This window comes from Capra hircus, chromosome 2, assembly GCF_001704415.2.
Source record: "Capra hircus breed San Clemente chromosome 2, ASM170441v1, whole genome shotgun sequence".
Lineage (NCBI taxonomy): Eukaryota > Metazoa > Chordata > Mammalia > Artiodactyla > Bovidae > Capra > Capra hircus.
The window spans coordinates 11,123,407-11,151,222 of NC_030809.1; the positions used below are offsets into that span (position 1 = coordinate 11,123,407).

At 39.7% G+C, this 27,816-nt stretch overlaps 1 protein-coding gene across 3 annotated transcripts; it reads right to left on the reverse strand.

Annotated features, from left to right (window-relative positions):
* On the reverse strand, positions 830 to 27,816 carry TAF12 (TATA-box binding protein associated factor 12). Of its 3 annotated transcripts, XM_013973806.2 has the most exons (7): positions 27,627 to 27,814; positions 16,289 to 16,373; positions 15,345 to 15,596; positions 13,667 to 13,744; positions 9,529 to 9,643; positions 6,037 to 6,125; positions 830 to 2,080 (listed from the first exon to the last, which is right to left on the reverse strand). In XM_013973806.2, exons 2-7 carry the CDS (start codon positions 16,358 to 16,360, stop codon positions 2,045 to 2,047), a joined length of 642 nt encoding a protein of 213 aa, XP_013829260.1. In that variant the 5' UTR covers positions 16,361 to 16,373; positions 27,627 to 27,814; the 3' UTR covers positions 830 to 2,044. The 3 variants fall into 3 exon arrangements, with proteins under 3 accessions (XP_013829260.1, XP_005676821.1, XP_005676822.1); XM_005676764.3 differs by lacking the exon at positions 16,289 to 16,373 and having other exon boundaries at positions 27,627 to 27,812; XM_005676765.3 differs by lacking the exon at positions 16,289 to 16,373 and having other exon boundaries at positions 1,588 to 2,080; positions 27,696 to 27,816.

A 27,816-nucleotide genomic window follows, 5' to 3' on the forward strand; every position in this document is an offset into this window, starting at 1 on the left:
CGTTCTTATGAACCTCTGCTTCTACAAATGTTTTCTTATCCCCTCCACTGTCTGGCCAGAGTGATCTTTTCAAAATACCAATCTGACCAATTTCTGCCTAAAATCCTTCAATGGTTCCTGCTTTCTGGGTAAAGCCCACTTTTCTGAGGCCTACAAGACACCGCATGACCTGGCCCATCTCACTTCACACTGCACTGTGGTTGGCAAATGTGCAGCGCTCTCTCCTTTAAAGTGGCCCTGCCTTCCCATGGATCCCTTAGATTACAGCTCAGCTGCTCAGACGCTCTCCCCTGACCCTGGGAACCTCTGTTTTGTTCTCGTCACAGAGGCAGGTTCCCTTTCCCTTGGTGGAAGAACGTTCCCTGTGTTCATTTATCACCGTTGGCTACGCCTGGCATAGGCAGGGGCACAGTTTATAAACACTCGCTGGATGAACAAGCCTCTCAGGAAGCACACAGGACAAGATGTCTCAGCTGGAGGAATGCACTCACCTGTCACGCAGCTGATCAAGAACTGAGGTCTTCTGACTCAACCCAGCTCTTGCCATTAAACTGCCTGGATTCCCTACCCTCTTCTGTCCTCAATGGAAGATTCAAAACTAATTCTGGATTCCTTCTTGGCTGCCGAGGCCAGTGACTCGCTCCTACTGCAGGAACTTGGTGGAAGGCTTTTTGTAGCTTGGTAATCACCAATAGAATATCCTTTGTGTGTCCCCCAGCAGCATCAGGAGATTCTGGAGAAAGCACAACCCTTCAACATCCTCTGCCTGGTGGGAGGCCACAAGAGTGATGACTGAGCGACAGGTGATGGAGGAAGGCGAGAAGCTGGCTGCCTCTTTGGGTGTTTATTATGTTGAGACCTCAGCCAAAAGCAACGGTGACATCCGGCACAGACTTTAAGCTGCTCACTCAGGAGATCTATAAGCTGTAAAGAGAGGGGTCATGGGGCCAAACTCAAGGTGGGAGGGAGTGAAAAGCAGGGTCCCACCACAGACCAAGTCTCAGAAGGCAGAGACCCAAAGCAGGGCAAGGGGGATGTGTCCATGCTGGTGGCCCCTGGGTGGGCAGCCACGCTCCCTGAAGCTCCTGGAAACTTCATGATCCACAAAGGTCTCTGCCAGGCACAGAACAGGATGATGCTAGGTGCCACTGAAGGTCATGACCCTGAGGTCTCAAAGCACCTGGTTTCCTCTGTATGATGGTGAAAATACTAGGATCTCCACAACTACAAACAGACAGAAGCCTGCACGGAAAGGCCTTCCCCCAAGTCTACTGCTATCTTTTCTCAGCATCAAGGATGAACTCCAGAAGTTCCAGAAAAGCAGATCAAAAACGATTTCCCCAAACCAGGATGCCTCTTCAGTTTGGGGCTGATAAGAAAAGGTCACCCTGCTTGATTGTTATGGCAGAGACTAGACTGAAAGTCCTGCTGATGGTAAGGTCTTCCTTGGAGTAAAATAATGGAAAAATCCCTGGGTTTTTTCCTCCATCATAGAAATGAATAATAGTGCTGCCATCTGCTGACTAGAGGCCTACATTTAGCCTTGCTTATCCTTCTCTGGCATTTCAAAGGCTGTAAGCCATGTACCCTGTTTCTTTCGATTAATAACTTCTTTATTCTGGAAAAGCAAATGAAAGTCATATTCATATAAACACTGACATTACAAAGTACAGGGAGAAGGGAGAGGGAGAAGGGAACAGAAACCTCTACAAATCCTGCTAATATTAATACTCTCTCACCAAACAAGACCATAATACTTTGTCCCCTATTCAATCACTTACATAATAAACCACAAATAAAATCTTCTCTGGAAGATACACTGCTCTTCTTTGAGATGGCAGGGAACAGGGACTGGAAGTTGGGGTAGGAGGCTTTATTCTTTTGGCAGATCCTCTCAGTCATTATAGATATTGCTGCACTGTTAATAAAAAATATATGCTTCTCTGTAAAGCATTAAAAAAAAAAATCCAAGGATGAGATGGCTGAGGTCTCAGCTCAAGTATCTCTGAATACATTGCTGTCCATCCCCTGAGCTTTCCATGCGTTATTTCTTGGTTGTTTTCCGGATCAACGCCATTCTCTGAAAGGAGAGAGAAATAAGCAATGACACAGGTTAGAGTGAGGAACTTTCCAGGAAATCTATGTGTGGTTACCAGGCAGCATGGTCTACGCCACTCCTGAGGCTGGAGTCCTCAGGAACTTACAGGTACAGGGCAGCTCAGCAGACTCCTTCTAACTAAAGTGCAGTCTGCGGGGCCCTAAAAGATGTTTATATTGGCCAGTAGACCCATTTCATTGACCGAAAGACTCAAAGAGCCCTGCGCTAGTGGGATGGCAAAAAAAAAATGTTAAAAGCAGAAGCTGACATTTCTTGCCTTTTGGGGATTTAAAGGGACAGGCTGTCAAAATACGTGTTTTCTAGGCTTACTCCCCCTCACCAATCTCTTTTCCTGATGATGGAGAAAATAGGGAAGAGGCCTCTGTTTTGAGCCTGTTGCCAACACACAAAGGGAGCTGATATTTCACACTTGATGACCTGCAATGGAGGAAACTGACTCTAGTAATTTCTACCATAACCCATCTGGCAACATTGAGATCATGGGTTTCAAATCTTCCTATTACCAGCCACTGGCCAAATTAACGACTTGCTTTGCTCACTCTTTTTGACTAAGAGATCGTTTTAACATTATATTTACTGCTGCTGCTGCTAAGTTGCTTCAGTCGTGTCCAACTCTGTGCAGCCCCATAGACGGCAGCCCACCAGGCTCCCCCGTCCCTGGGATTCTCCAGGCAAGAACACTGGAGTGGGTTGCCATTTCCTTCTCCAATGCATGTAAGTGAAGAGTGAAAGTGAAGTCGCTCAGTCGTGTCTGACTCTTAGTTGTAGTTGTGTCTGACCCCATGGACTGCAGCCCACCAGGCTCCTCCATCCATGGAATTTTCCAAGGAAGAATACTGGAGTGAGGTACTGATATTTGCTGACTGATAAATAAACAGGGCTAAAAGTGGACAATTTGATAGCAGAACCAAATTGACTGTCCACTCCCTTGAGGGACTCCCTTCTGAACAATATTGCACTTAGGCTATTCGGTTCAGTCGCTCAATCGTGTCCGACTCTTTGCGACCCCATGAATCGCAGCACGCCAGGCCTCCCTGTCCATCACCATCTCCCGGCGTTCACTCAGACTCACGCCCATCGAGTCCGTGATGCCATCCAGCCATCTCATCCTCGGTCGTCCCCTTCTCCTCCGGCCCCCAATCCCTCCCAGCATCAGAGTCTTTTCCAATGAGTCAACTCTTCGCATGAGGTGGCCAAAGTACTGGAGCTTTAGCTTTAGCATCATTCCTTCCAAAGAAATCCCAGGGTTGATCTCCTTCAGAATGGACTGGTTGGATCTCCTTGCAGTCCAAGGGACTCTCAAGAGTCTTCTCCAACACCACAGTTCAAAAGCATCAATTCTTCGGCGCTCAGCTTTCTTCACAGTCCAACTCTCACATCCATACATGACCACAGGAAAAACCATAGCCTTGACTAGACGGACCTTAGTCGGCAAAGTAATGTCTCTGCTTTTGAATATACTATCTAGGTTGGTCATCACTTTTCTTCCAAGGAGTAAGCGTCTTTTAATTTCCATGGCTGCAGTCACCATCTGCAGTGATTTTGGAGCCCCCCAAAAAAGTCTGACACTTTTTCTACTGTTTCCCTATCTATTTCCCATGAAGTGATGGGACCAGATGCCATGATCTTTGTTTTCTGAATGTTGAGCTTTAAGCCAACTTTTTCACTCTCCTCGTTCACTTTCATCAAGAGGCTTTTTAGCTCCTCTTCACTTTCTGCCATAAGGGTGGTGTCATCTGCATATCTGAGGTTATTGATATTTCTGCCGGCAATCTTGATTCCAGCTTGTGCTTCTTCCAGTCCAGCGTTTCTCATGATGTACTCTGCATATAAGTTAAATAAGCAGGGTGACAATATATAGCCTTGACGTATTCCTTTTCCTATTTGGAACCAGTCTGTTGTTCCATGTCCAGCTCTTACTGTTGCTTCCTGACCTGCATACAGATTTCTCAAGAGGCAGGTCAGGTGGTCTGGTATTCCCATCTCTCTCAGAATTTTCCACAGTTGACTGTGATCCACACAGTCAAAGGCTTTGGCATAGTCAATAAAGCAGAAATAGATGTTTTTCTGGAACTCTCTTGCTTTTTCCATCATCCAGCAGATGTTGGCAATTTGATCTCTGGTTCCTCTGCCTTTTCTAAAACCAGCTTGAACATCAGGGAGTTCAAGGTTCACGTATTGCTGAAGCCTGGCTTGGAGAATTTTGAGCATTACTTTACTAGCATGAGATAAGTGCAATTGTGCGGTAGTTTGAGCATTCTTTGGCATTGCCTTTCTTTGGAATTGGAATGAAAACTGACCTTTTCCAGTCCTGTGGCCACTGCTGAGTTTTCCAAATTTGCTGGCATATTGAGTACAACACTTTCACACCATCAGCTTTCAGGATTTGAAACAGCTCAACTGGAATTCCATCACCTCCACTAGCTTTGCTTGTAGTGATGCTTTCTAAGGCCCACTTGACTTCACATTCCAAGATGTCTGGCTCTAGGTTAGTGATCACATCATCATGATTATCTGGATCGTGAAGATCTTTTTTGTACAGTTCTTCCGTGTATCCTTGCCACCTCTTCTTAATATCTTCTGCTTCTGTTAGGTCCATACCATTTCTGTCCTTTATCGAGCCCATCTTTGCATGAAATGTTCCCTTGGTATCTCTAATTTTCTTGAAGAGATCTCTAGTCTTTCCCATTCTGTTGTTTTCCTCTATTTCTTTGCACTGATCACTAAAGAAGGCTTTCTTATCTCTTCTTGCTATTCTTTGGAACTCTGCATTCAGATGCTTATATCTTTCCGTTTTTCCTTTGCTTTTCGCCTCTCTTCTTTTCACAGCTATTTGTAAGGCCTCCCCAGACAGCCATTTTGCTTTTTCACATTTCTTTTCCATGGGGATGGTCCTGATCCCTGTCTCCTGTACAATGTCACGAACCTCATTCCATAGTTCATCAGGCACTCTATCTAGGACATCACCAGATGGTCAACACCGAAATCAGATTGATTATATTCTTTGCAGCAAAAGATGGAGAAGCTCTATACAGCCAACAAAAACAAGACCAGGAGCTGACTGTGGCTCAGATCATGAACTCCTTATTACCAAATTCAGACTCAAATTGAAGAAAGTAGGGAAAACCACTAGACCATTCAGGTATGACTTAGGCTATTAGCAGTCTTCTTATAGAGCTTCCTTTGTGAGCTTTGTAAACATACCCATCCAGAAATCCTAAGCTATGGAAAAGCAAGGTACACTCAGTCAGAACTGCCCAACGGTGGCCATCTAAAGCTTGCAAAGAGCCCACTTTCAAATCAGAGTAGCCAGTTAAATTAAGACTTGTCAAATGGAGGCCAATATTACTATGACACTGACTAGTGACTGGGACAGCTTGTTCTCCAGCAAAAGTGGAGACAGATTCTCTTACTGACCCCTCAGTTCTGCAGTAAGAGGGACAGAGAACAAAGGTTAAGCTGGGGCAGAGGCCAGAATGCCTGCCAGAGCAGCCTGGGTGCTACCTCCTGGCGTAAGTATAGCATACTTCTTTCCTTAAACTGCCCTTTAGTCAGGGGGTCCTGGATGATGTTCAAATCAGCAACAATGAAAGATTTTATTAATGAGATGTGGTGGGGGCAAGTTCCATCCATGTTAGAAGAACCTAGAATCAACTTTAAGCAACACCCACAGACATTCAGTTTTTCCTCTCATCAGAGTTGAGGGAAACAACAGACCCCACATGAGAACAGCAAAGTACCAAGGAAAAACATGTCTGATGTACCATGCAGCCTTGCTGCCTCCTGCCCTCTCTGACATTTGGGGGAAATGACACTGCAGTCATTTCCCAGCTGCAGACAGTAGCTGTGTGCCTTCTCTCTGAGACACAACTCAAGGAATCAGCTGTGGCAGCCTTGGGACTCTGAAGGCTTCTCACCTGTTTGTGAGCTTCTGTGGTGCAAGCTTTTTTGTAGGGTCGGATTTCTTCAGAGCCAAACCCTGGGATCCACATGTTCCACTGGCGTTCTGTAAGGAAGAAGCCCACACAGAGATAAGGGGACCAAGAAGAGAGTGTCTGCGTGCAGTGTGACTCTCAGACAAGGGTTAGGGAGGACTAACCTGGGCAATCCACTGTACTAATAAACAGTAACTCTGAAGAGCAGCTCTATGGGACCCAAATAGGTTAACTGCATATGGTGCCTTAAAGGTTTTAGAGGATACTGTCTGACCTTCTTGCAAGGAAAAAGGAGGTAAATGAGTCAAAATTTTGAGTGTGAAGCCCTAAGGTTTTCTACGTAGCTTTCCAGGAAAGTTACTTGTTTCTTCAATCATCTTACCCTTATGCTCAAGGCAACTCCTCTCAAACCTAAAGGAGGAGTAGGAACGGAAAGACACTCTTAGCGATCTGGAGTGAAGAGCCAGGTCCTAGCTCTGCTGCTTCACTGTGGAGCAATATAATGCTGGGTCTTGGTTTCTTGACCTTTTATATGGTAGTAACAACAGAAATACTCATTGGAAAGACTGATGCTGAAGCTGAAGCTCCAATACTTTGGCCACCTGAGGTGAAGAGCCTACTCATCAGAAAAGACCCTGATGCTGGGAAAGATTGAAGACAGGAAGAGAAGAGGGCGACAGAAGATGAGATGGTTGGTTGACATCACTGATTCAATGGACATGAAATTAGGCAGACTCCAGGAGATGGTGGAGGACAGGGAGGCCTGGTGTGCTGCAATCCAGAGGGAAGTAAAGAGTTGAACACGATTTGGCGACTGAATAGTAACAACAGAAATAACCACCTGATAGGGTGGTTGAGAGCCCTCAGTAGCATATTGCAATCCCAGAGCCTGAGATAAACACACAGAAATACAGATACTGATACAGGTATGTCCACGCCACAGCTCCAGGACCTTTTGCCACTGGATGACCATACCTGTAGAACTGCTACTCCAAGTTACCAGAGGGCAGACATTTGGTTATTCTCCTTTGTCAGAAACTGGCATAACTACATGGACCCCTCAATCTACAAATAAAAGTGTACTACACTTTAACTACATCAAATGTAAAAAAATCACACATATAAGATTATTTAGGGAATAACTCTCTACTCAAAAGGAGTCCATATTTAATATATATTCAAGTACAACTAGTTAGAAGATACCTAAATTAATCAGTTTAGTAACCCTGAATATTTACATTCATTTAAACCTAAAGATAATGAATTAGTATGAATGTATATTCTACAGATAAATATATTTAATGGAAAAAAAATAAAGAAATGAAGACCATGTCAATCAGAAGGTGAGGTTAATCTAACCATTCAAGTATAGGAAATAGCTGGGTGAGAAGCAAACACTGGCAGTATCCATCCCAGCCTGTCCAAAAGAAAGCCATCAAGGTTTACAGCCCCACTGGCAAACCTATCCTTGCTCGGGCTAGGAGGAGGTGTGCACAGCTGACCCAGATGGTTAACACCAGGTTCCCTAACTTCCCATGCTCTGATCCCATGCCTCCCAGCAATCTTCCTTATGATTCAGGTTCCATTAGGCCCCCTGACAAGAAGCTATTCTGGTCATACAGAATTTCAAGTATTCATGTCTGTGATAATTATTTCTTACCCTTAATGAAGAAACTGACATTCCAATTTTATTTTCAACAATCAAAATACAAAATACTTTTACAAACAGGAATGTTAAACTCTGAAAGTAATAGAAACTGTGTAGGATTTTTTTTGGGGGGAGGGTATGATAAAATGCACATAAAATTAACCATTTTTAAGTGTACAGCTCAGTGGCAGTAAGCACATTCACACAACCATTACCATTATCCACCTCTAAAACTTCTTCATCCATCCATCCAAACCTAAACTCTGTACACATTAAACAATAACTTCCATTGCTCCATCCTCCTAGCCTCTGGTAACCACCATTGTACTTTTGGTCTCTATGCATTTGTGTTGTGGTGGTTTTAAAGTATGTCTTCTATCAAGAAGTGGAGTCTGTGATCCCTCCCCTTGAACCCGGACAGGTCTTTGTGATTGCCTCATAGAACAGAATTCAGCTTCCCAGGTGGCACTAGTGGTAAAGCATCTGCCTGCTAATGCAGGAGATGTAAGAGATGCTGGTTTGATCCCTGGGTCGGGAAGATCTCCTGGAGAAGGGCATGGAAACCCACTCCAGTATTCATGCCTGGAGGATCCCATGGACAGAGGAGCCTGGCAGGCTATAGTCCACGGGGTCACAAAGAGTTGGACACAACTGAAGTGACTTAGCACGTGCACATGCAATGCAATGTGTCTTCAGAGGCTAGTTGACAAAAGCCATGCTATTTCTGCCATGTTCGTTATACAGTAACAGGTAATCGAAATATCTGTCTTCTGCTATTCAGTTCAGTTCAGTCACTCAGTTGTGTCTGACTCTTTCCGACCCCAGGGACTGCAGTATGCCAGGCTTCCCTGTCCATCATCAACTCCTGGAGCTTGCTCAAACTCATGTCCATTGAGTCGGTGATGTCATTTAACCACCTCATCCTCTGTCGTCCCCTTCTCCCCCTGCCTTCAATCTTTCCCAGCATCAGGGTCTTTTCCAATGAGTCAATTCTTTGCATCAGGTGGCCAAAGTATGATGCGAAAGTATGATGCAAAGTCTTCTGCTAATAATGCCAGCCATGTTAACCAGAAGTGTGTCATTTATTCCACCCCCAGTACCAGCACCTTCTGAGCAGTAGCTCCCTAACACCGAGAAGGAAGCCGTTCAGTCATGGGCTGATCTGCACTGAATCCCTTAGTCACTGTGCCTCATTCTTTTGGCCTGACTTTGTAGTCACAGATTGTTCCCTTTCTTTTGATCATACTGCAACCAATGCAGCAGGGGGATGGGGATGGGGGTGGCTTACTCATTTCCAAGTGATTATGATTATCAATGTTAGATGAGTGTCTCCCAGAAAAATCGAAGCTCAAACTTAGTGTCTATTAAGTAGAAAAGCAGAATACAAAATTATATGTGCATTAGGGATAAAATGTTCTTGGGAAAAATACTTCAATAAACTAAAACCTGGAAGGAAAATACCATTATATGAATGGTGGACATAGAATAGCTACATTTACTGAGCTCATTATTTTGTGCCAGTCACTTTACAAACATTATCTATAATCCTCACAATGACCCTGTAAGGATGATACTATGATCCCTATTTCACAAATGAGGAAATCGACTTTAAGAAAAAGTAAGTGGAAAGGATAAGGTGGTACAGTTAGAAAGTGGCAAACCTAATGCAGGGCTCATTCCCCATACCATGGATGGATTTCTCTTTCCTGTTTAATGTTACTATTGAATGAATATATAAATCCCAGAGCCCTAAAGTCTGATCCTGGCAGGAAGGTTCCTGAAGGAGCAACAGTGTGGATACCTCAGGGAGAAACGAGACCGCATACCTAGATGTAACTGGACATCTTTCACCTCCAGGGTGCTGGACTTGCGATGCCGAGCAAGCTGGCAGGCAGCTGTCACCACACTCTCAATAAAATCATCAGCAATCTGCAGCAGCATCTGGGGGAAAAACGATGGGGGAGAGTAACCATGGCATGACAGGGTAGGCTCCTGTTACGGAGACACCTGTATTTGCTTGAATCACATATCTAGTCAGACTTTCTATTACAAGGCCTGGAATCAGCATTTGAGTGAAGGTAAGGAGGAGTGAAGACAAGAGAAACATACCCACTCGTTAACCAGGTTGAGAGAAATTCACACCTTTCTGAGGATGCATTTTCTGTACTTTCTACCTAGCAGCAGTCCACCAGCCCAAGCCCTACCCCCTCTATATCTTCTTTTGAATTAGCGAGGAACATAAAAGTGAATCATTAAATCCTCATTTTCTCATTAAATCCTTCATATTCTCTTAAGCATTTTTATTTCCATTATCTTACCAAGTCCTTATAATAATCCCATGGGGGGGAAAAAATGGGGCATAGATTTTATCCTAATTCTGTAGAGGAGGATGCTAAGATTCATGGAGACTAACTTATTTATAGCCACGTAACTACTAAGCAGCAGAAGCAGGATTCGAGCTCAAGGTTCTAAGTCCAAATCCTGGATTCTTTCCACTTCATTATCCATTATTCGTAGACTATGTAAAGAGCAAAATCAGAATTCTGAAGTTAAAAATCTACAATTAAAAAAAACTGAAATTTTGATTAGTGAATACCTTCCTCATGTCTTCCTCTGGAAAAAAAAATAAAATAAAATTACAACCATAGTTATAAACATTACTTTTTCTGCTAGACCATTAATATATTGCTATCTTTCTTATGGAACCAAACTATCTAAAATAAAGATTTCAAATGATTAAACATGGTAAGTCAATTCCAAAAATGACCTCTCCTTCCCTAACCCAATAAAACAAGAAAAGGGTGAGGGTGGGGAGACATATAAATCCACAAAGACAACAAGAAAAAGAGAGAAAACCTTAATGGGCAAGAGATTCCAATAAACTTTTACAGCAAATTTTTGGAAAAGAGGTAACAAAGAAAGAGTGGGAACTGACCTAGCAGACAGAAGGTGTAACACAAATGCCTGTAGAGGGGACACCAATGAGAACTGAACTGATCTGGCAGAGCCAGGATTTGGAGCTATCATTAACCACAGAAGACTTGACTGAGATATGGAACTAAAAACTGAAGAACTGTTAGATCTCTATAAACAGAACAGACTTCCAATCCTCATCTTCAAAAGCAGCCAAGCGACTTTTCCCAACACATACCAGGATTACTAGACATCTGAAGAAAATCTCCAACACTAAAAAGAAAATAAACAAACAAAAGGGGGATTAGGGGGACCCAGAGGAAACAGACAATACAGGGAAAAGAAGAAAATGTCAAACAACATAATTAATATCTTCAAAAAGAAAAATAGAAGATGACCCTAGCCATCATAAAATAAGAACAGAATGGCTTAAGGGGAAAAAAAACAGTCAACAAGAAAAAGTTCATGGAAATTAAATTTTTTATTAAAAAAAAAGTTAAAATTTAGAAGATAAATTGAGGAAAATCTCTCCAGCAAGAAAAACTTAGAATTGCAAAGAAATGAACACTAGAAAAGATTTTTTTAAAAACCCCAAAACTAAGGATCAATGCAGAAGATCCAACATCCAACTATTACTGTTATAATAATCCTGCGGAAAAAAAAATGGGGCATGGATTTCACCCTAAGCTTACAGAGGAAGAGGCTAAGATTCATGGAGACTAACTTGTTCACAGCCATGGAACTACTAAGTTACACGGACAACTGTCATTCCAGAAAGAAAGAACAATGATAGAGAAGAAATTCAAAAACCTAAGATTAAAAAAATGGAACCCTCATAACAGCTGGTGGAAATGTCAAAGGATGGAACACTTTATAAAAACAGGAAATTCCTCAAAGGAAAAACACAGTTACCATATGACTCATCAATTTCAGTCTTAGGTATATATCCAAAATAAATGAAAAAGTATGCCCACAGAAAAAAATTGTACATGATTTCAAAAAGAGAAAGGAAGGAAAAAACAAAAAACCTGTACATGAATGTTCATGGCAATATTAGTGATAATAGCCAAAAAGTGGAAATAATCCAAATGTCCATCAACTGATAAATGGAAAAACAAAACGTGGCATACCCATACAATGGACTATCATTATTATTCAGTCATAAAAAGAAATGAAGTATTGATACTTGTTACAACAGGATGAATTTAAAAAACATTATGTTAAGTGAAAGATACTAGTCATATAAGACCAATTATTATATGATTCCAGTTATTTGAAATGTCAAAAATAAACAAATCTACAGAGACAGAAAGTAGTTTAGTGGTTGCCAAGGGTTGTGGGGGTTGTGGGAAAATGAAGTGACTGCTCCTTTTAAGGGTGATGACAATGTTCTAAGATTATGTTGATAACTGTACAATTCTGTGAATATACTAAAAACCAATGAACTGTGTACATTTATAATGCGTGAACTGTGTGTTACATGAATTTTATTTCAATAAAGCTGCTATCTAAAAAACTGAACTCACATAGTGAGGACAAATATTTTCCCTTCAGATTAAAAAAACGTAAAAGTAACAGTGGAATTATACTGTTTTTGCAACCTGCATTTCCTTTCTCTATCATTACATATTCCTCAGAAAAGGAAAAAACAAAACAAAACAATATCATCTTTGAATTGAGGCACGCAAGTGTCTAAAAGAAGCCTGTAAGAACACAGCACAACAAAAGAAAAAAGATACATATAAGGCTCATATGAAAATTCAGAACAGGACAAAATTTGGACCCTAGAAGAACTGGGACCAGAATAGCCTAAGGTTTCTTAAATTTCAGAAGACAATGGAGCAATGCCTTCATCACTAACAGGAAAAAAATAATTTCCAAATAGAATTCTAAATTCAGCCAAACTAAAAATTAAGTGTGAGGTTAGACTGCAGATATTTTCAAGCATTTTACCTATCATCTAGCCTTTCGTAGGAAGTAACAACAAAAAAATCTAGTCTAACAAAATGAGGGAGTAAAGTAAGAGGATGTGGGATTTAGGAGACAAGACATTCAACAGAAAAAGAGCAAAAGGAAGGGGAGGGGTCTGTATAAGTGGATTAAAATAAATCAAACTAGAAGAGGATGGAGGTTTCTCCCAGAGGGAGAAAACCCAAATCAAGTATTTCTCCATTTGGAAAATAATGTTAATGGGGTATAAGATAGCTAATAGTGGAAGCTGAATAAAAAAGGTACAAAGAAAAGTAAGTAACTAAAAAGGGTCAATTATCTACTTCAAGAAGATAAGTTATACCAAAAAAGAAAGGTAGTCATAGGCATGACTTGGCTCACTGGTGATGAGTAAACAAATAGCCAAAATAATGTAAATACTGATTTCTAGGCTATGCAAAAATTGTGACAAAACGATACTGGAAAAATGAGAGAAAGGAAAGCATGTATGGCATGTATGTGAGTGGTTTAACAAATTCTCGTCTACCATAACAGTAAGTTTACAACTATTAGAAAATTAATGAATCAAAGAATATCTGTTTAAGTATATTACTCAGAAATTCAGTGGAATGGGGACTCCCCTGATGGTCCAGGGGTTAAGGCTCAGCACTTCCAATGCAGAGGGCATGGGTTCAATCCCTGGTCAGGGAACTAAAATCCCACGGGCCCCAACAGTGTGGACAAAAAAAAATTAATTAAAAAAGCAAAAAATAGAAGAAACAACTTAAACTGTTGAAAGTAACTGCCTATGAGCAGCAGACTACACCCTTTCTGATAGGCAAAAATAGCAGTGTTGTTAGGTATAAGTGCTAAACCTTCTCTAAGGTGATTTGTGTAAGTTATTCTACCGGACCCTCATAAAAACCCTGAATAACCCTGTAGATAAATAATGTCATACCTTACCAACAAGGGAGGAAGCTGAGTTTCAGAAAGCTTCACTAACACACCCACAGAGCCAAGTCTCAAATTCAGATATGTCTGCCTCTAGAGTCTGTGCTGTTAACGGCTATTCTGTACGACTTCTCAGGGACACAGTCTCTGGAGTACCCAGTCCCACCTTACCTCCTCCACATCTTCATCCAATTGCTCATTAGGATCCACTTCTCTTACTAAGTCCTGTAACTTCTTCTTGGTCAATACCTAAAGTTAATTGGGAGAATAGTTTTCAGCCAATTTACTGGGTTTGATTTCTACTTTCCAAAGAATTCTCAGTCTGGCCTACCTGGAGCTACTACTGGAAGACTATATTCTACAGACAAGAACAGCCTAGGGAAAGGCAGAAAGAGCAGCCTGGAGGAGAGGCCAACATCTGTCAAACAGTTTTAGGAAACTCTGTATTAATTACCAATTTTCTGACCACCACAAGTTGTATAGCCCCTCTGCTGCCTTTGGACAAGCTCGTCTACCCTTCTTCCCACCTGCCCAGCTCACAGAGCCTTCTTTCTGTGCTTTCCTAGGCTACCCAGGTAAAAGCAACCACCTCCTCCTTCGGCCTCTGTCATACCCTGTGTACCCTTCCATCATTGGGTTTCTTTCCTTGTTTTCTGATTTAATAGCTAAAAGCTCCTCGATGGCTAGGAACATGTGTTCCTTTCTATTTAACTGAATATTTGTATAAGTATGTACAACTATAATCCCCTTTTTCATAAAGGAAAAATTATATCACATGTATATGCCACTAAAGAAGAATCAATACACTAAAATGTTTACCACAGTTACTTTGGGGTAGTAGTAGAATTACGGACTATTTACTCTCTCTTTTTCTAAAATTTCATGAAAAGCCTGTATAACATTGAAATAGGAAAAAAGAATACAGTTAAAAAAATAAATATTTGTTAATAATGTCTCAGATCTATCCATTCTACCATTATTGTTTAATTCTTAACCACATATCGTGACTTACTGTAAGAGTGTCAGACTTCCTCTCAGAAGTCTGCCCCCTTTCTTACCTTTCTTGTCCCCTTACTGTCAAGTTAATCCCCCTAAGATACTTTATGTTATTTTAATGCCTCATTGAATATTTGCAAAGATTGTTTATTGACTAAAAGTTCCAATGGAAACTAACATAGGCCCAGTACGTTCTGCTGTAATCCCACCTATACAATTTTAATTTCTGCTCTTCTCCAACTCCACACTCAGTATGGTAATCAATCTCCTATCTGCCTAACCCTTCCCATTCACCGCTGCTAGTCCCTCCCTCATTCTCTTGAACTACTGTCTCCTCATCCTGTTCTACTCAGCCTACAAGGCCCAAGTCAGAGATTATACTTATTTTTTATGGCTCTGGAGGACAGAATCAGGATCATGGGTAAAAAGAGGGGGTCAGATTATAGAATCATTGCAGAAAATGAATAATGGTAGCAGCTAGATGAACTAGAAGGAGAAAAGACTGGAAGCAACAGTACTTTTATTACAGGAATAATGAATAACGAAGCCATTAATTATTTACCTATTTTATTTTGCTTAACAATTATATAGCATATATTTATATATAAATATATAAAAACCTGTCATAGGCAAGGTATTGTATTAATGCATGCATGTGTGTATATATATATACATATATATGTATACACACATATTCCACAAAGTAAAAATTGATAAATGTACATGATATATCGATAAAGAACTTGAGAAGTCTGAGAGGAAGAGGCAGCATCTGAGATGGACATCTGTCAAAGTATCACTGCTTTAAAGAACAGGTAAGAAGTGCCCGCAGAGAACAAAAAGAGGATGATACCTGATTGTTTTCAGGGCTGAGACGCCCTCCTGTCCCAGGAGTGCCTGGGATCTTTACCACTGCAGTGCTATTGGCCATGGAGCCTTGTGGAGGGGTGCTAGCTGGTTCCGGTTTTATTGATGAGAAATTGGACAGGTTGATTAGGGCTGAGGGACCAAACTGGTTCATAATCTGTCTTGCTTTGGACTTCAGCTCATAGAGCTTATCGAGATCTTGTTTCTTTTTGGAGCTATGAGGACCAAGGCCAATCAACTGTAGAAGAAAAACAAAAGAATTAATTCAGGAAAGACATATAATAAAGGATGAGTTTTAAAAGTAAAATTCTATGAGGTCTGTTGGACTTTGAAGGGTCTTCATTTGACACCTGCACATTCAAAATGGAATGAAGAATGTTCACTGCTCTCACCTGATATTTAGAAACCATCTCTTTTGGAAAAGCTAAATAGTCCACACAAGTGAAATAAGAAATTAAATGAAATGAGAATCTTATGGACATAAATAAACTAGAATGAGCAAGACATTTTTGAAGACTTTGTAAAAACAGAATACTTGGTTAAGTAGTACATGCATTATTTTTGAACATCAAATAAGGCTAAATTCAAATAAACCATGGCACAATCACATACTTGAAACTTAGTCACAAAACTTCAAAAAACAGATTAGTTCATTTCAGTATTTCAAACATGCTTAAATCTATGCCAGGGCCTGATAAACACGATAAATTTAGCAATTGTTAAAAGTAAGCTCTTCTCTGTCATCAAGGGCAAATTTTCTCTGAGTGTTAGCAATCTTTAAATACATGCAGAGTCCCTAGCTTGGAATAGCCAAGACTTCTAAATTTTAGAGCCATGAAGTTGACTCGGTGGACCTCAGCTTTGGTGTCATCAAGATCAGAAGCACATTCAAGAATTTCTGCCCACGGTGACCTCAAGGAGCTTACTTACAGCTATCTGAGTGTCTAGATCTTTAATTACATCAGCAACGGCTGTGAGCCCGGTGAAATGAGAGGCAGCCATTTTCAAAAGCTACCTGTAAATGAATAACTGGCGTCAAGCACCACCCTTGTCACAGAATCATTTCAGTTGCATGGCCTGCATGCCTTCAAAGACCTGGATGCAGGCAAACTGGATGCAGAGAAACATTTCCTTATTCCTACTGTGCACCAAGAAAAACATCTCCATCTCTTTCATATATAACTTTTAAAATTAATTAATGATAACAATAGTAACATTAACACTCTTCCAAAAAATGAATGCTCTACTGTTACGGATAAACTAGCAGCATATGAAACACTTTATTGGCCAAAATTACAGAATTTGAACCTGCAAGAATCATGGCAAAGTTTTCAGAACTTGATAAAGCTTAGCAACCTAAATGGAGAAGGCAATGGCACCTCACTTCAGTACTCTTGCCTGGAAAATCCCATGGATGGAGGAGCCCGATAGGTTGCAGTCCATGGGGTCCCTATGAGTCGGACACGACTGAGCGACTTCACTTTCACTTTTCACTTTCATGCATTGGAGAAGGAAATGGCAACCCACTCCAGTGTTCTTGCCTGGAGAATCCCAGGGACAGGGGAGTCTGGTGGGCTTCCATTTATGGGGTCTCACAGAGTCGGACACGACTGAAGTGACTTAGCAGCAGCAGCAGCCTAAATGAGTATCTTCATCTATTCTATTCTTGCTCCTATTGCTAAGCTCCTCTCCAACAAATTGTTTAACTCTAATGGAAGAAATCATCTTCTGCTGGTTTACTCTTAACAAAAGCAACTAGTTAAATGATCAAGAGAAACTTTGTTGGCCAAGAATTGGCTGAGGGGAGTAGCATAACATAAAGATTACTTTTAAGAAAAAAACACATGGTCCATGCTTTCTTCTCCCTTACTCACAAATGTTACTAAAGAAAAAATCAGGAAAAAAAAAGGTTGTTAAATGGTAATAACTCCTAATGTTATAAAAAAAAACAAACTATTTTCCCAGAGCAAGTTCTATGATAAAGCTTTATTGAAGATTATCAATATGAAGATACTCTGTCCTCAAATAACATTCCCACAACATTCAAAAGACTTACTTCCCAAATAGCATTGAGTATTGCTCAAAGTAAGTGGAAGAACTTTTTTGTATTTCTGAATAATGGAAATTCCCCTATTAAGAACTTGGAGATAGGGACTTCCCTGGTGGTCCAATGGCTAAGATTCCATGCTCCAGTGCAAGAGGCATGGGTTTGAACCCTGGTTGGGGAATGAGATTGTACATGCCACAACTAAGAACTGGTGCAGCCAAATAAATAAATATTTTTAAAAAAAGAAGCTGGAGATTAAAAAAAAAAGCTATCTACACAGTACCAAATATGAATAATCATATAGAAATTAATCTTAAGGAATAGCTCTGATGGCTACTAATAAAATAAACTGCCTTAATGAAATAAGCGGAATCTGTGTAACGCAAGAAAAATCAAAGTTTCTTAGAGAAGACTGAAATATACCATTCCCACTGATTCGGTTGAGAAACAAACGATACTTCTAACTTTAAAAAATTCTGGGTCAGTGAGCTACTTCTTCCATTAAAACAAAACAAACAAAGCAGATGATAACCAGACACCCATTTCCAGACTGGCACTGCTCTGAGTTTCCTAGACTGTTCCTTTATTTGGTTGAATTTAAAGCACCAGAACATACCTGGGTGGGTGATGATTTCAAGGGCTTATACACCTGTCAAGCTCATCACACTGAATATTTAAGATCTGTGCATTTTAAATTATGCCACAATTAGGGACAATAAACCAACCCCTCCTGCAAATAGGTAAAAGATTACACTCCTAGGCATTTATCTCAGAAAACAGAAAACTTATGTTCTCACACAAAGCTATATACTCATGTTCATAGTATGTATCAATAGAGAAAAGACATTATTGAATAAATGGTGGTGTATGACTGAGTATATCTGGAAAACATCTAGTTTCATATTTAAAATTTAAATAGTTGACCAATTTGCACTGGGGGGTGTTATACATTTTCCCTTTCATATGCTCCTCCATTCCAGATGGATCAGATATTTAAATTTTAAATATCAAATCACAGATAAAATACAGAATATCTTTAAAGAATATTCTGAAACCTAAACTTTACATTTTATACAAAAATTAACTCAAAGTGGATCAAATATATGTAAAATGTATAACTACAAAATTTTTTAAAAAAAAGAACATTTTTGGGCTCTAGCTAGGCAAAGCATTCTCAGACATGACACCAAAGGCATGATCAATAAAAGGGAAACCTGATAAATTAGCCCTCATCAAATATTAAAAGTTTCCTCAGTGAAAGCCCATGTAGAAAAGATGGAAAGACAAGCTACAGACTAGGAGAAAATATTTAAAAACTATAGATCCAACGAAAGACTAGTATCTAGAATGCATTAAATAAACTCTCAAAACTCAATAGTTAAAAAAAAAAGTAATTCAACTGGAAAATGGACAAAAGTCACACCAGACATTACACAAAGGAGGATAAGCAGAGAGCAAGTGAGCAAATTGAAGGTCATTCAATCAACATTAGTCATTAAAGAAAGGCAAATTAAAACTATAATGAGATATAACTACACAATTATCAGAATAACTAAAATAAAAAATAGTGACACCAAGTGCTAATGAGGATGCAGAGAAACTGGATCACTCACATATTGCTAGTGGGAATATAAATGGTATAGCCATTCTGTAAAACAATTTCTTGAAAAAATCTAAATATATACTGTCACAGAGGAGCCTAAAAAGACAAGAAGACTAAGTGGAAAAACAAAGAACTGAATAAACCATGGACTTCAGCTAATAATGATGTATCAAAATTGGTTGATTAGTTGTAATGAATATACTATACTAATGTTAAGATATTAATAATGAAGTGCATTATTATAGTAACTGGGTGCAGGGTATATGGGAGTTCTGTACTACCTTCTCAATTATTCTATAAATCTAAAATTGCTATCCCGGTAGGACCTCCTGCTGCTGCTAAGTCGCTTCAGTCGTGTCCAACTCTGTGCGACCCGTAGACGGCAGCCCACCAGGCTCCCCATCCCTGGGATTTTCCAGGCAAGAACACTGGAGTGGGTTGCCATTTCCTTCTCCAATGCATGAAAGTGAAAAGTGAAAATGAAGTCGCTCAGTTGTGTCTGACTCTTAGCGACCCCATGGACTGCAGCCTACCAGGCTCCTCCGTCCATGGGACTTTCCAGGCAAGAGTACTGGAGTGGGGTGCCATTGCTGCCTTCTCCAGGTAGGACCTCCTAGATAAATAAATAAAACTGCTCTAAGAGTTTATTTAAAAATGGAAAAAGAAAAAATCACTAATACAGAAAACAATAGGAATGAATCAAAATATTTTGGTGGGAAAAAAAGCCAGTCTCAAAATAATGCATACTATGATCCCATTTATGTGAAATTTTAATATCTAATGATCTAAACACAAGTCTCTAATGATAGATGAGGCAGAGACTGACTGCAGCAGGGCAGGGTGGGAGTTTTCAAGGTGATGTAAACCTTCAATATCTGAAGTGGGGGAATGCTTACACAGCTGCTACATTTATGAAAACTCACAGAACTATATGCTTACAAGGTATACATTTTATCGAATGAAAATTATACCTCAACAAAGTGAATATGGAAAAACAAAAACAAAAAACCAAGCAACTACTATATGACCCAGCAACTGCAATCCTAGGCATTTATCCTAGAAAAATGAAAACTTATGTTTACACCAAAACCTGTACGTGAATGCTCATAGGAGACGTACATGCAATAATCAAAAACTGCAGTCAATTCAGATGTCCTTTAATAGGGGAATCATTAAACAAACTGTGGTATAGCCATACCATGGAATACTACTCAGCAAGAAAAAGGAATGAACTACTGATATGCACAGCTTGGATGAACTTCCAGAGAATTATGCTGGGGAAAAGCCAATTCAAAGAGTACACACTGTATAGTTCCATTTATATAACATCTTTGAAATAACAAAATTTTACCAACAGAGGACAGATTAGTGAGGTTGTCAGGGACTGGGTGGGAGGGAGGGAGATGTGGTTATAAAGGGGCAACGAAGAGCCCTTGTGATGGAACTGTTCAGTATCTTGATAGTGATGATGGGTAAATTAACCTATAAAAAGTGATGAAACTGTGTAGTACTTAGTACATATATACATATAAGCAAACAAGTACAGGTAAAACCGGGGAAATCTGAATAAGATTGGTTGTATCAATGTTGATATCCTGATTGTCATATTACTCAAGTTTTACAAAATGTTATCAGTAGAGAAAACTGGTGGTGCAAAGGGTGCTCTGTATTATCTTTTATGTTATATAAATCTAAGTTATGTCAATTTTTAAAAATTGGAAAAACAATATTTTCAAGAGTAAATAATATCCTTTTAAAGAAATGAAAGCTCAGGAGCTATAGCTCAGGAACCATAAGAGAGACTAATATGTTCAATCATTCAAAAATAAAAATGTCTGCATGGCAACAAATGTAACAAATGAAGTTAAAGGACAAAAGACAAACTAGCAAAAATATATGCAAGATGCATCAAAGGATTAATTTCTTTTATATATAAAAAATAACTGCAAACCAGTAAGAACTAACTATCCAAAATAAATACTATGAAGAAACATAACAGTACAAAAGAAATTCAAATGGTTCTTAAAACAATGAAATGATCCTTATTCTCATTTATAATAAAAATACAAATTAAAACTACAAGGTACTATTTATTTGCCATTTGGCAATGATGACAAAGTTTTAGTATACATACTGTGTTTGAAAATTTTATGGAGAAATAATCATTTCATAAGTTGCTGGAGTGGGGGGAATGAAAATTAGTTAGAGATCTCTATAGAGAGCTACTTGGACTATCTATCAAAATAAGAAAAGTATATATTGTTTTGATCCCATGGTTCTATTTTTAGCAATTTATATTACAGATGAATTTGTATGTGACTAGAATACTATACATACAAGCAATTTCAACCTAAATGTCTATCAAAGTGATAGTTAAATACACTAGAATATAACTATATAATGGAATACACTGAAAAAAAATGAGACATGAAAATATTATCTAAGTGAAAGAAATCACTCACAAAAGATTATATATTGTATGATTCCATTTATATGAAATGTCCAGAATAGACCAATCTATACTGTAGTGGTTGCTAGAGCTGAGGAGTGGGGAGACAGACAGGGACTGACTTCTAATGTTATGCAGTTTCTTTTAGGAGTGACAAAAATAATCTAGAGCAGATTGTGGTGATGGTTGCACAGCCCTCTATGTACCATAAAACACTGGACTAGGGACTTCCCTGGTGCTCCAGTAGCTAAGACTCCAGGGCTCAGGTTCAATCCCTGCTCAGGGAACTAGATTCCACATGTCACAACTTAAAAAAAATATCCCCCCTGCCTCAACTAAAGATCTTGAATGCCACAATGAAGATCAAAGATCCCCGTGCTACAACTATAAGACCCGGTACAACCAAATAAACAAAGAAACCAAAATACTGAAGTGTATACTTTTTCTTTTTTTGGCTGTGCCCCATGGCATGTGGAATCTTAGTTTCCCAACCAGGTGTTGAACTCCCGCCCCCTGCCTTGGGAACATGGAATCTTAGCCATGGACCACCAGGGAAGTCCCTGAATTGGATACTTTAAATTGGTGAATTGTACAATATGTGACTGTCTCAATAAACTGGTTTCTAAAAAGCAAGGAAGTTCATGAAATGACCTGCAAGATACACTGTACATTGAAAATGCAAGGTACAGAACAGTGAGGATAATTTGTTATCACTTGTTTTATAAATTATTCCTGGAAAGATACATAAGAAACTGATAGCGATGGTTGTCTTGAGGGGGCTAGGGGAATGGTAGTATCCATGGCAGTTCCACACCATGGAACCAAGGTGTGATACTTATCTTTCATTATATACCCTAAATTCTGTAATATGTGCATACGTAACCTATAAAAAATTAAAATAAACTACTGTTTGGTTTGTTTCCTCTGAAGAAATAGGTAATATTGACCCGTTTTTAAAACCTAACAAAAAATATAGCAGTAACAACAAAAATTAATCTTGACCTTTATCTCATACCTTATACAAAATATATTCAAAACTGATCACAGACTTAAAAGTAAAAATGTAAAACTATAAAACTTCTAGAAAACATAGAAGAAAATCTCCCTAACTTTGGGTCAAGCAGAGTTCTTAGACACAACACCAAAAGCACAATCCACAAAAGAAAAAATTGATAAATGGGCTTAATCACAATGTAAAACTTCTGCTCTGCAAATGAAAATAAAGACAAGTTTCAGACTAAGAAAAAATATTTACAAATCATGTATCTGCAAACAATTTGTATCCAGGATATACAAAGGACTCTCAAGATTCAATAAGAAAACAACTCAATTAAAAAATGGGCAAAAGATCTGAACAGATCCTTCACCAAAGACAAGCAGATGGCAAATAAACACATGAAAAAACACTCAGTATCATTATTCATTACGGAAATGCAAAATAAAGCCGCTATGTGCTCAGTCATGTCCAACTCATTGCGACCCCACGGACTATACAGGCCCCCAGGTTCCTCCATCCATGCAATTTTCCAGGCAAGAATACTGGAGTGGGTGGCCATTTCCTACTCTAGGGGACCTTCCCAACCCAGGGATCGAACCTGGGTTTCTTGTGTCTCCTGTATTGGCAGGTGGACTCTTTACCATTGCGCCACCTGGAGAAGCTCCAAAGCCACTACGAGATAACAGAAAGCACCTACTTGGAGAAGGAAATGGCAACCTACTCCAATATTCTTGCCTGGAGAATCCCGGGGACAGAGGAGCCTGGTGGGCTGCCATCTATGGGGTCGCACAGAGTCAGACACAACTGAAGTGACTTAGCAGCAACAGCAGCAGTAGCAAGCACCTATTAAAATAATTAAAATTAAAAATAGACAAGTGCTAGAGAGGATTTGGAGCAACTGGAACCCTCATACATCTATGGTGTGACTGTAAAATGGTACAGTCTCTTTGGTAAATGGTTTGGCAGTTTATTATAAAATTGGATACTTACTATATGACTCAGCAATCCACTGCTAACTATTTACCCTGGACAAACGAAAACTTTCAGTCACACAAAACTCAGTATGTGAATGTTTATAGCAACATTATCCATAATTGCCAAAAACTGAAAACAATCTTTCACCTGGAGAATGGATAAATGAACTATGTATATCCATACAATGGAATACAATTTAGCAACAGAAAGGAAAAACTACTAATACAAAGAACATGGATAATCTCCAGTGCATTCAGCTAAATGAAAGAATCAAGATTCCAAAGGCTACTTCCTGTAAGGCTCCGGAAAAGGCAAAGCTATACATGGATGGAGAACAGATCAGTGATTGCCAGGGGTTTGACACTGGGGAAAGTCTGACTACAAAAGAGCAGCATGAAGGATATCTGGAGGGTGCTGGACCTGTTATGTAACTTGAGTGTTAATGGTGCTTACATGACAGTACATACTTGTTTCAACTCACAGAACTGTAACCTGAAAAGTGAATTTTACTGTGTGTAAATTTTAAAATAAAATTTCAAAAAACCATGACGTGATCAAAATGATCCAAATTATCTGTTTACTGACAACTTTCATTAGCTCAATTGTAGATGACGCTGGTCAAGCACAATGGAATGAAGTGACCGTAAATAACCTGAATTCCATTATATAACGTACTATGGTTGCTTTTGGGCTACTCAAATCTCTAACTCATTTTCTTAGCATGCCAAGAGGTAGGAATGTACTATGGATTAAAAACAGAGGTATTCACTGTAGGACAGTTTGAGAGGAGAACAATTATAATAGCATACTGTTTACTAGCCCCTACTATGTGGAAATCATGTGCCTGGATTGGCTTTAAAATCCTTTTACCTCTGAAATATTTAGGAATTTATTATTTAAACAAATACTAAGTAGGGAATTCCTTGCCAGTCCAGTGATTAGAACTCCACGATTCCACTGCAGGGAACACAAGTTTAATCCCTGGTCAGAGAACTAAGATCCAAACAAGAAACCCCAAACTGAAAGGGGCTACCAGCCTGATGGCATAAAAGCCTTATCACTGTGGTACATGACTTAATCTACCTGACTGTTTCTCTTCTCACTGATTTCTAGATGCATCTAAACAAGCTCATGGTTTCCAGCCTAAATAAACCACAAAGAATCCATTTTACTGCAGTCTCTAAGATCTGAGAGCAACAGAAATGTGGGATTTTTTTCTACTTGTTTTTTGACTAGTTTGATCGTGTTCAGCCTTTTTTTTTTTCCTTAGGCAATTTTGAATTAGCAGGAAAGCACTACAGTACAGCAGTCAAGGGATGGACTCTGGTGGCAGTTTCTGGGTTCAAGCACCTACTCTGCCACTTATTAGCTTTATGTCCTTGGGCAAGTTACCTAATCTCTTTATGTCTCAATTTCCTCATCTAGAAAATGGAGTTAATCATAAGGTATACCCCATGGGATTGCTGTGACCATTCACTGAGTTTACGTACTCTAAAGCACTTAGAAGAATGCGTGGCACTGGTAAGTACAATTTAAATGTTTGCTAGTGTATCACATATGCTCTCCTCTTTTACATTTTAATTATAAAAGTCAGTATATTAAGCCTAAAATGTTTCACCCATCCTGCTATGTATTAGTGGCATCCCATAATTACTCTTATTACTACAGACATTTAAAAAAGAAAAGTGGATTAAAAAAAAAAGTTGTGGCAAATGGTCAGCAGGAGGCTGATGAAAGGTACTGTGACACAGGGAAGATGCAAGTCAGTTGGGCTAGGTGCCACCATAGTTATGCCACCGAGTTATGTGAGCTGCCTTTGCCTAGAGTTTCTACTCCTATAATTAGAAAAGGACCAGGCAAAATCTAAAGTCTCCTCCAGCTCTAACAAGTAGTATAAGATTTAAAATTAAGTCCATGGGTATAGATTTAAAAGTTTGTCTTCAACACACTTGTTTCACAGAGCAGGTTATCAACACTGCCGATGTGTTGCCTCTCAAGTACTTTGGGTCAAAAGTAATATGTTCTATGTTCATATCTGCTCTAACACAATGGTTTTCTGATCAGATACTTACTTAGAAATCCTATTCTAATAACTCAATCAATGCTAGAGCCACAAATGAGTGAAATAAGTAATACAATTTGCAAATGTAGATGAGAATGATAACTCAGGAGTAAACTATCATGAATTAAATCATCAGGTATTTTGAAATGGCAGTATGGTCATGCTTTACCTCATAATTTGGTGTAAGTTTTGATCACTTGCATTCAATATAGGCATTTGAAAACAGTATAGGCAAACCCACTGGGAACTAAGTTATTCTGGTTTTCTCAATCATCTAATTCATATTACAATAACTGCAGTTACTCCAATTTAAGTCCTTGTTCTTCACACTGGTCTTTCTTAGCCTCCTAAATTTAAAATTAATATGTCTTACTCCACTGTGAGGATAGTTCTATACAGGTCCCATTTTTCTATCTTGAATATCTGTGCTTCTTTAAAACACAGGAATTTAGTTCCCCTCAAAAGCACACTGCTTAAATACCCTAATAAGTTACAGTACTTGATATTAAGAGGAGTCTGGAGGAGGAGGAGGGAGAGCTTTTATTCAATGCTAGGCTTTGTATAACTATTCCATTTTGCTGAAGAGCAAACTGAAACATGGTGAGGAATCCACTCAGAAAAACAGAAAAAAATATTAGAAAAACACATAACTGGATTTGACTGGGGCTGGGTCACTTAGTAGCAAATGATTTCAGGCAAGGCACTTCACTCCCTGCACTGATTTCATATATTTGTACAATGGAATTAACAATATTTAACTTGTGGGACTGTAAACTTACTCTTAAGTTTCAGCAAAAGGTATTACTGAAGAACCAAAGTAACTGGTTCTAGTATCCCCACCATCCTTATCTAAAAGCAGCCATCTTCACTAAATATTTATGTTAAAAAGAAAGGACACAATTTACTTATCCCTGACTTTCTAAATTACTATATTTTTGAGGGGGAAGGGGCTTCATTTAAAGGTTTCCTAACATGTGACACTCATTTTATCAATGTCAATACAGTAAGAAGACTCAAAATAAAATACTAGAATCTGTAAAACTTCCCTCTTGAGTTTGAAGTTAGAGCAAAGATTCTAGAAATATATCTTCAAGTAATATTAACCATAAGCATCTCCTACCTGCTATGCAGAGCAGGGTACTGTGTCAAAATCATGATCTAATCAGTCGTGGCCTCACTGTAATCTTTTTTGGATTTTAGCTTCCTTATATGTAAAATATGAGTTTTAAAAAAGATTCTTTCCTGGTCCTTTCATCTCCACCATCCTCATTTTTTGAGATTGAGAGATCTGTGCTCAGTTGAGTAGAATGGGATTTAAAGCACTTAATAAGTATATAACTGCTTCAACTTTACACCAGGTGCTTTACCAGAACGAAGCTGAAAAAGAAGATGCTTGCAAGTGGGCTTCCTAGATTGCATCCGACACAAGACAAGCCTGCCAAAAGGTCAAGCAGGCAGCGCGAAGGAGTCGTTATCTTCCCCTGAATACATCCTTTACCACTCTCGGTTCAGAGACTACGAGGAGAAAAAGTGGATCCCTGTATCTTTTCCGAACTCTCCCTTTTACTAAGAGGCTCATTTCCTCACAGCCACGGCCCCTTATCCTCTTCGCTTTTAGGAGTTCGGGTCCTTACAGCCCTGTTCCCTCAGATACTTCGGAGTCTCCAAGCCCCGATCCCGTCCCCACAGAAGTCCGTCTTCACTGCCCGCTCCTGTTCTTCCCAAACCCGTGTCCTCTTACTACTCCTGTCTCTCAGGAACCGAAGTCTTCGCTGCCCCGTTTCTGAATCCTTCCTTAGAAGCATGGGTCTTCAATGTCCTGCTTCTATCGCTCAGCAGCCCAAGTCCTTACAGCTCCGCTTTTACCTCTTAGGAGACCGTGTCTTCACGCCCCGTTCTCTTCCGACCCTCTCCTCTAAGGAGCGTGGGTCCTCACTATCCTGTCTGGCCCTCTCAGCCCGCTTTCCCTCGGATGCCGGGTAACTCACATCCGTTCCCTTTCCCTATGTCGCATCTGGAGCCCAGGTCCCCACAGCCGTATCTTCTCCGAACCCCGAGCCCCTCAGTCCCGTCCCAAGAGCCTGATTCCTCACACAGCCCCGTCTCCTCCACAACCTGGCTCTTCAAATACTGACCACTGTGGGTCTGGGTCCTGACTCCTTCTTCCCGCTCTTCTTCCTCAACTGCCAGGGCCCAAGACTCACAGGCAGCAGCGTCTATCTCCCCATGATATGCGGAGACTGCCCCAGTGAAGCGTTCGTCTCAGCAGCCTGTCCGACTGCTCGGCCCTCCCCGAGTACTTCCGGCACCGCTCCCCGCCTCCAA

Coding starts and splice junctions, on each gene's coding strand:
- TAF12 (XM_013973806.2), bottom strand. CDS start 16,360: ATGGCTGCCTCTCATTTCACCGGGCTCACAGCCGTTGCTGATGTAATT. Junction 9,644..13,666: donor TGGATGAAGATGTGGAGGAG/GTAAGGTGGGAC, acceptor TTTTTCCCCCAG/ATGCTGCTGCAGATTGCTGA. Junction 2,081..6,036: donor CCACAGAAGCTCACAAACAG/GTGAGAAGCCTT, acceptor CTCTCCTTTCAG/AGAATGGCGTTGATCCGGAA.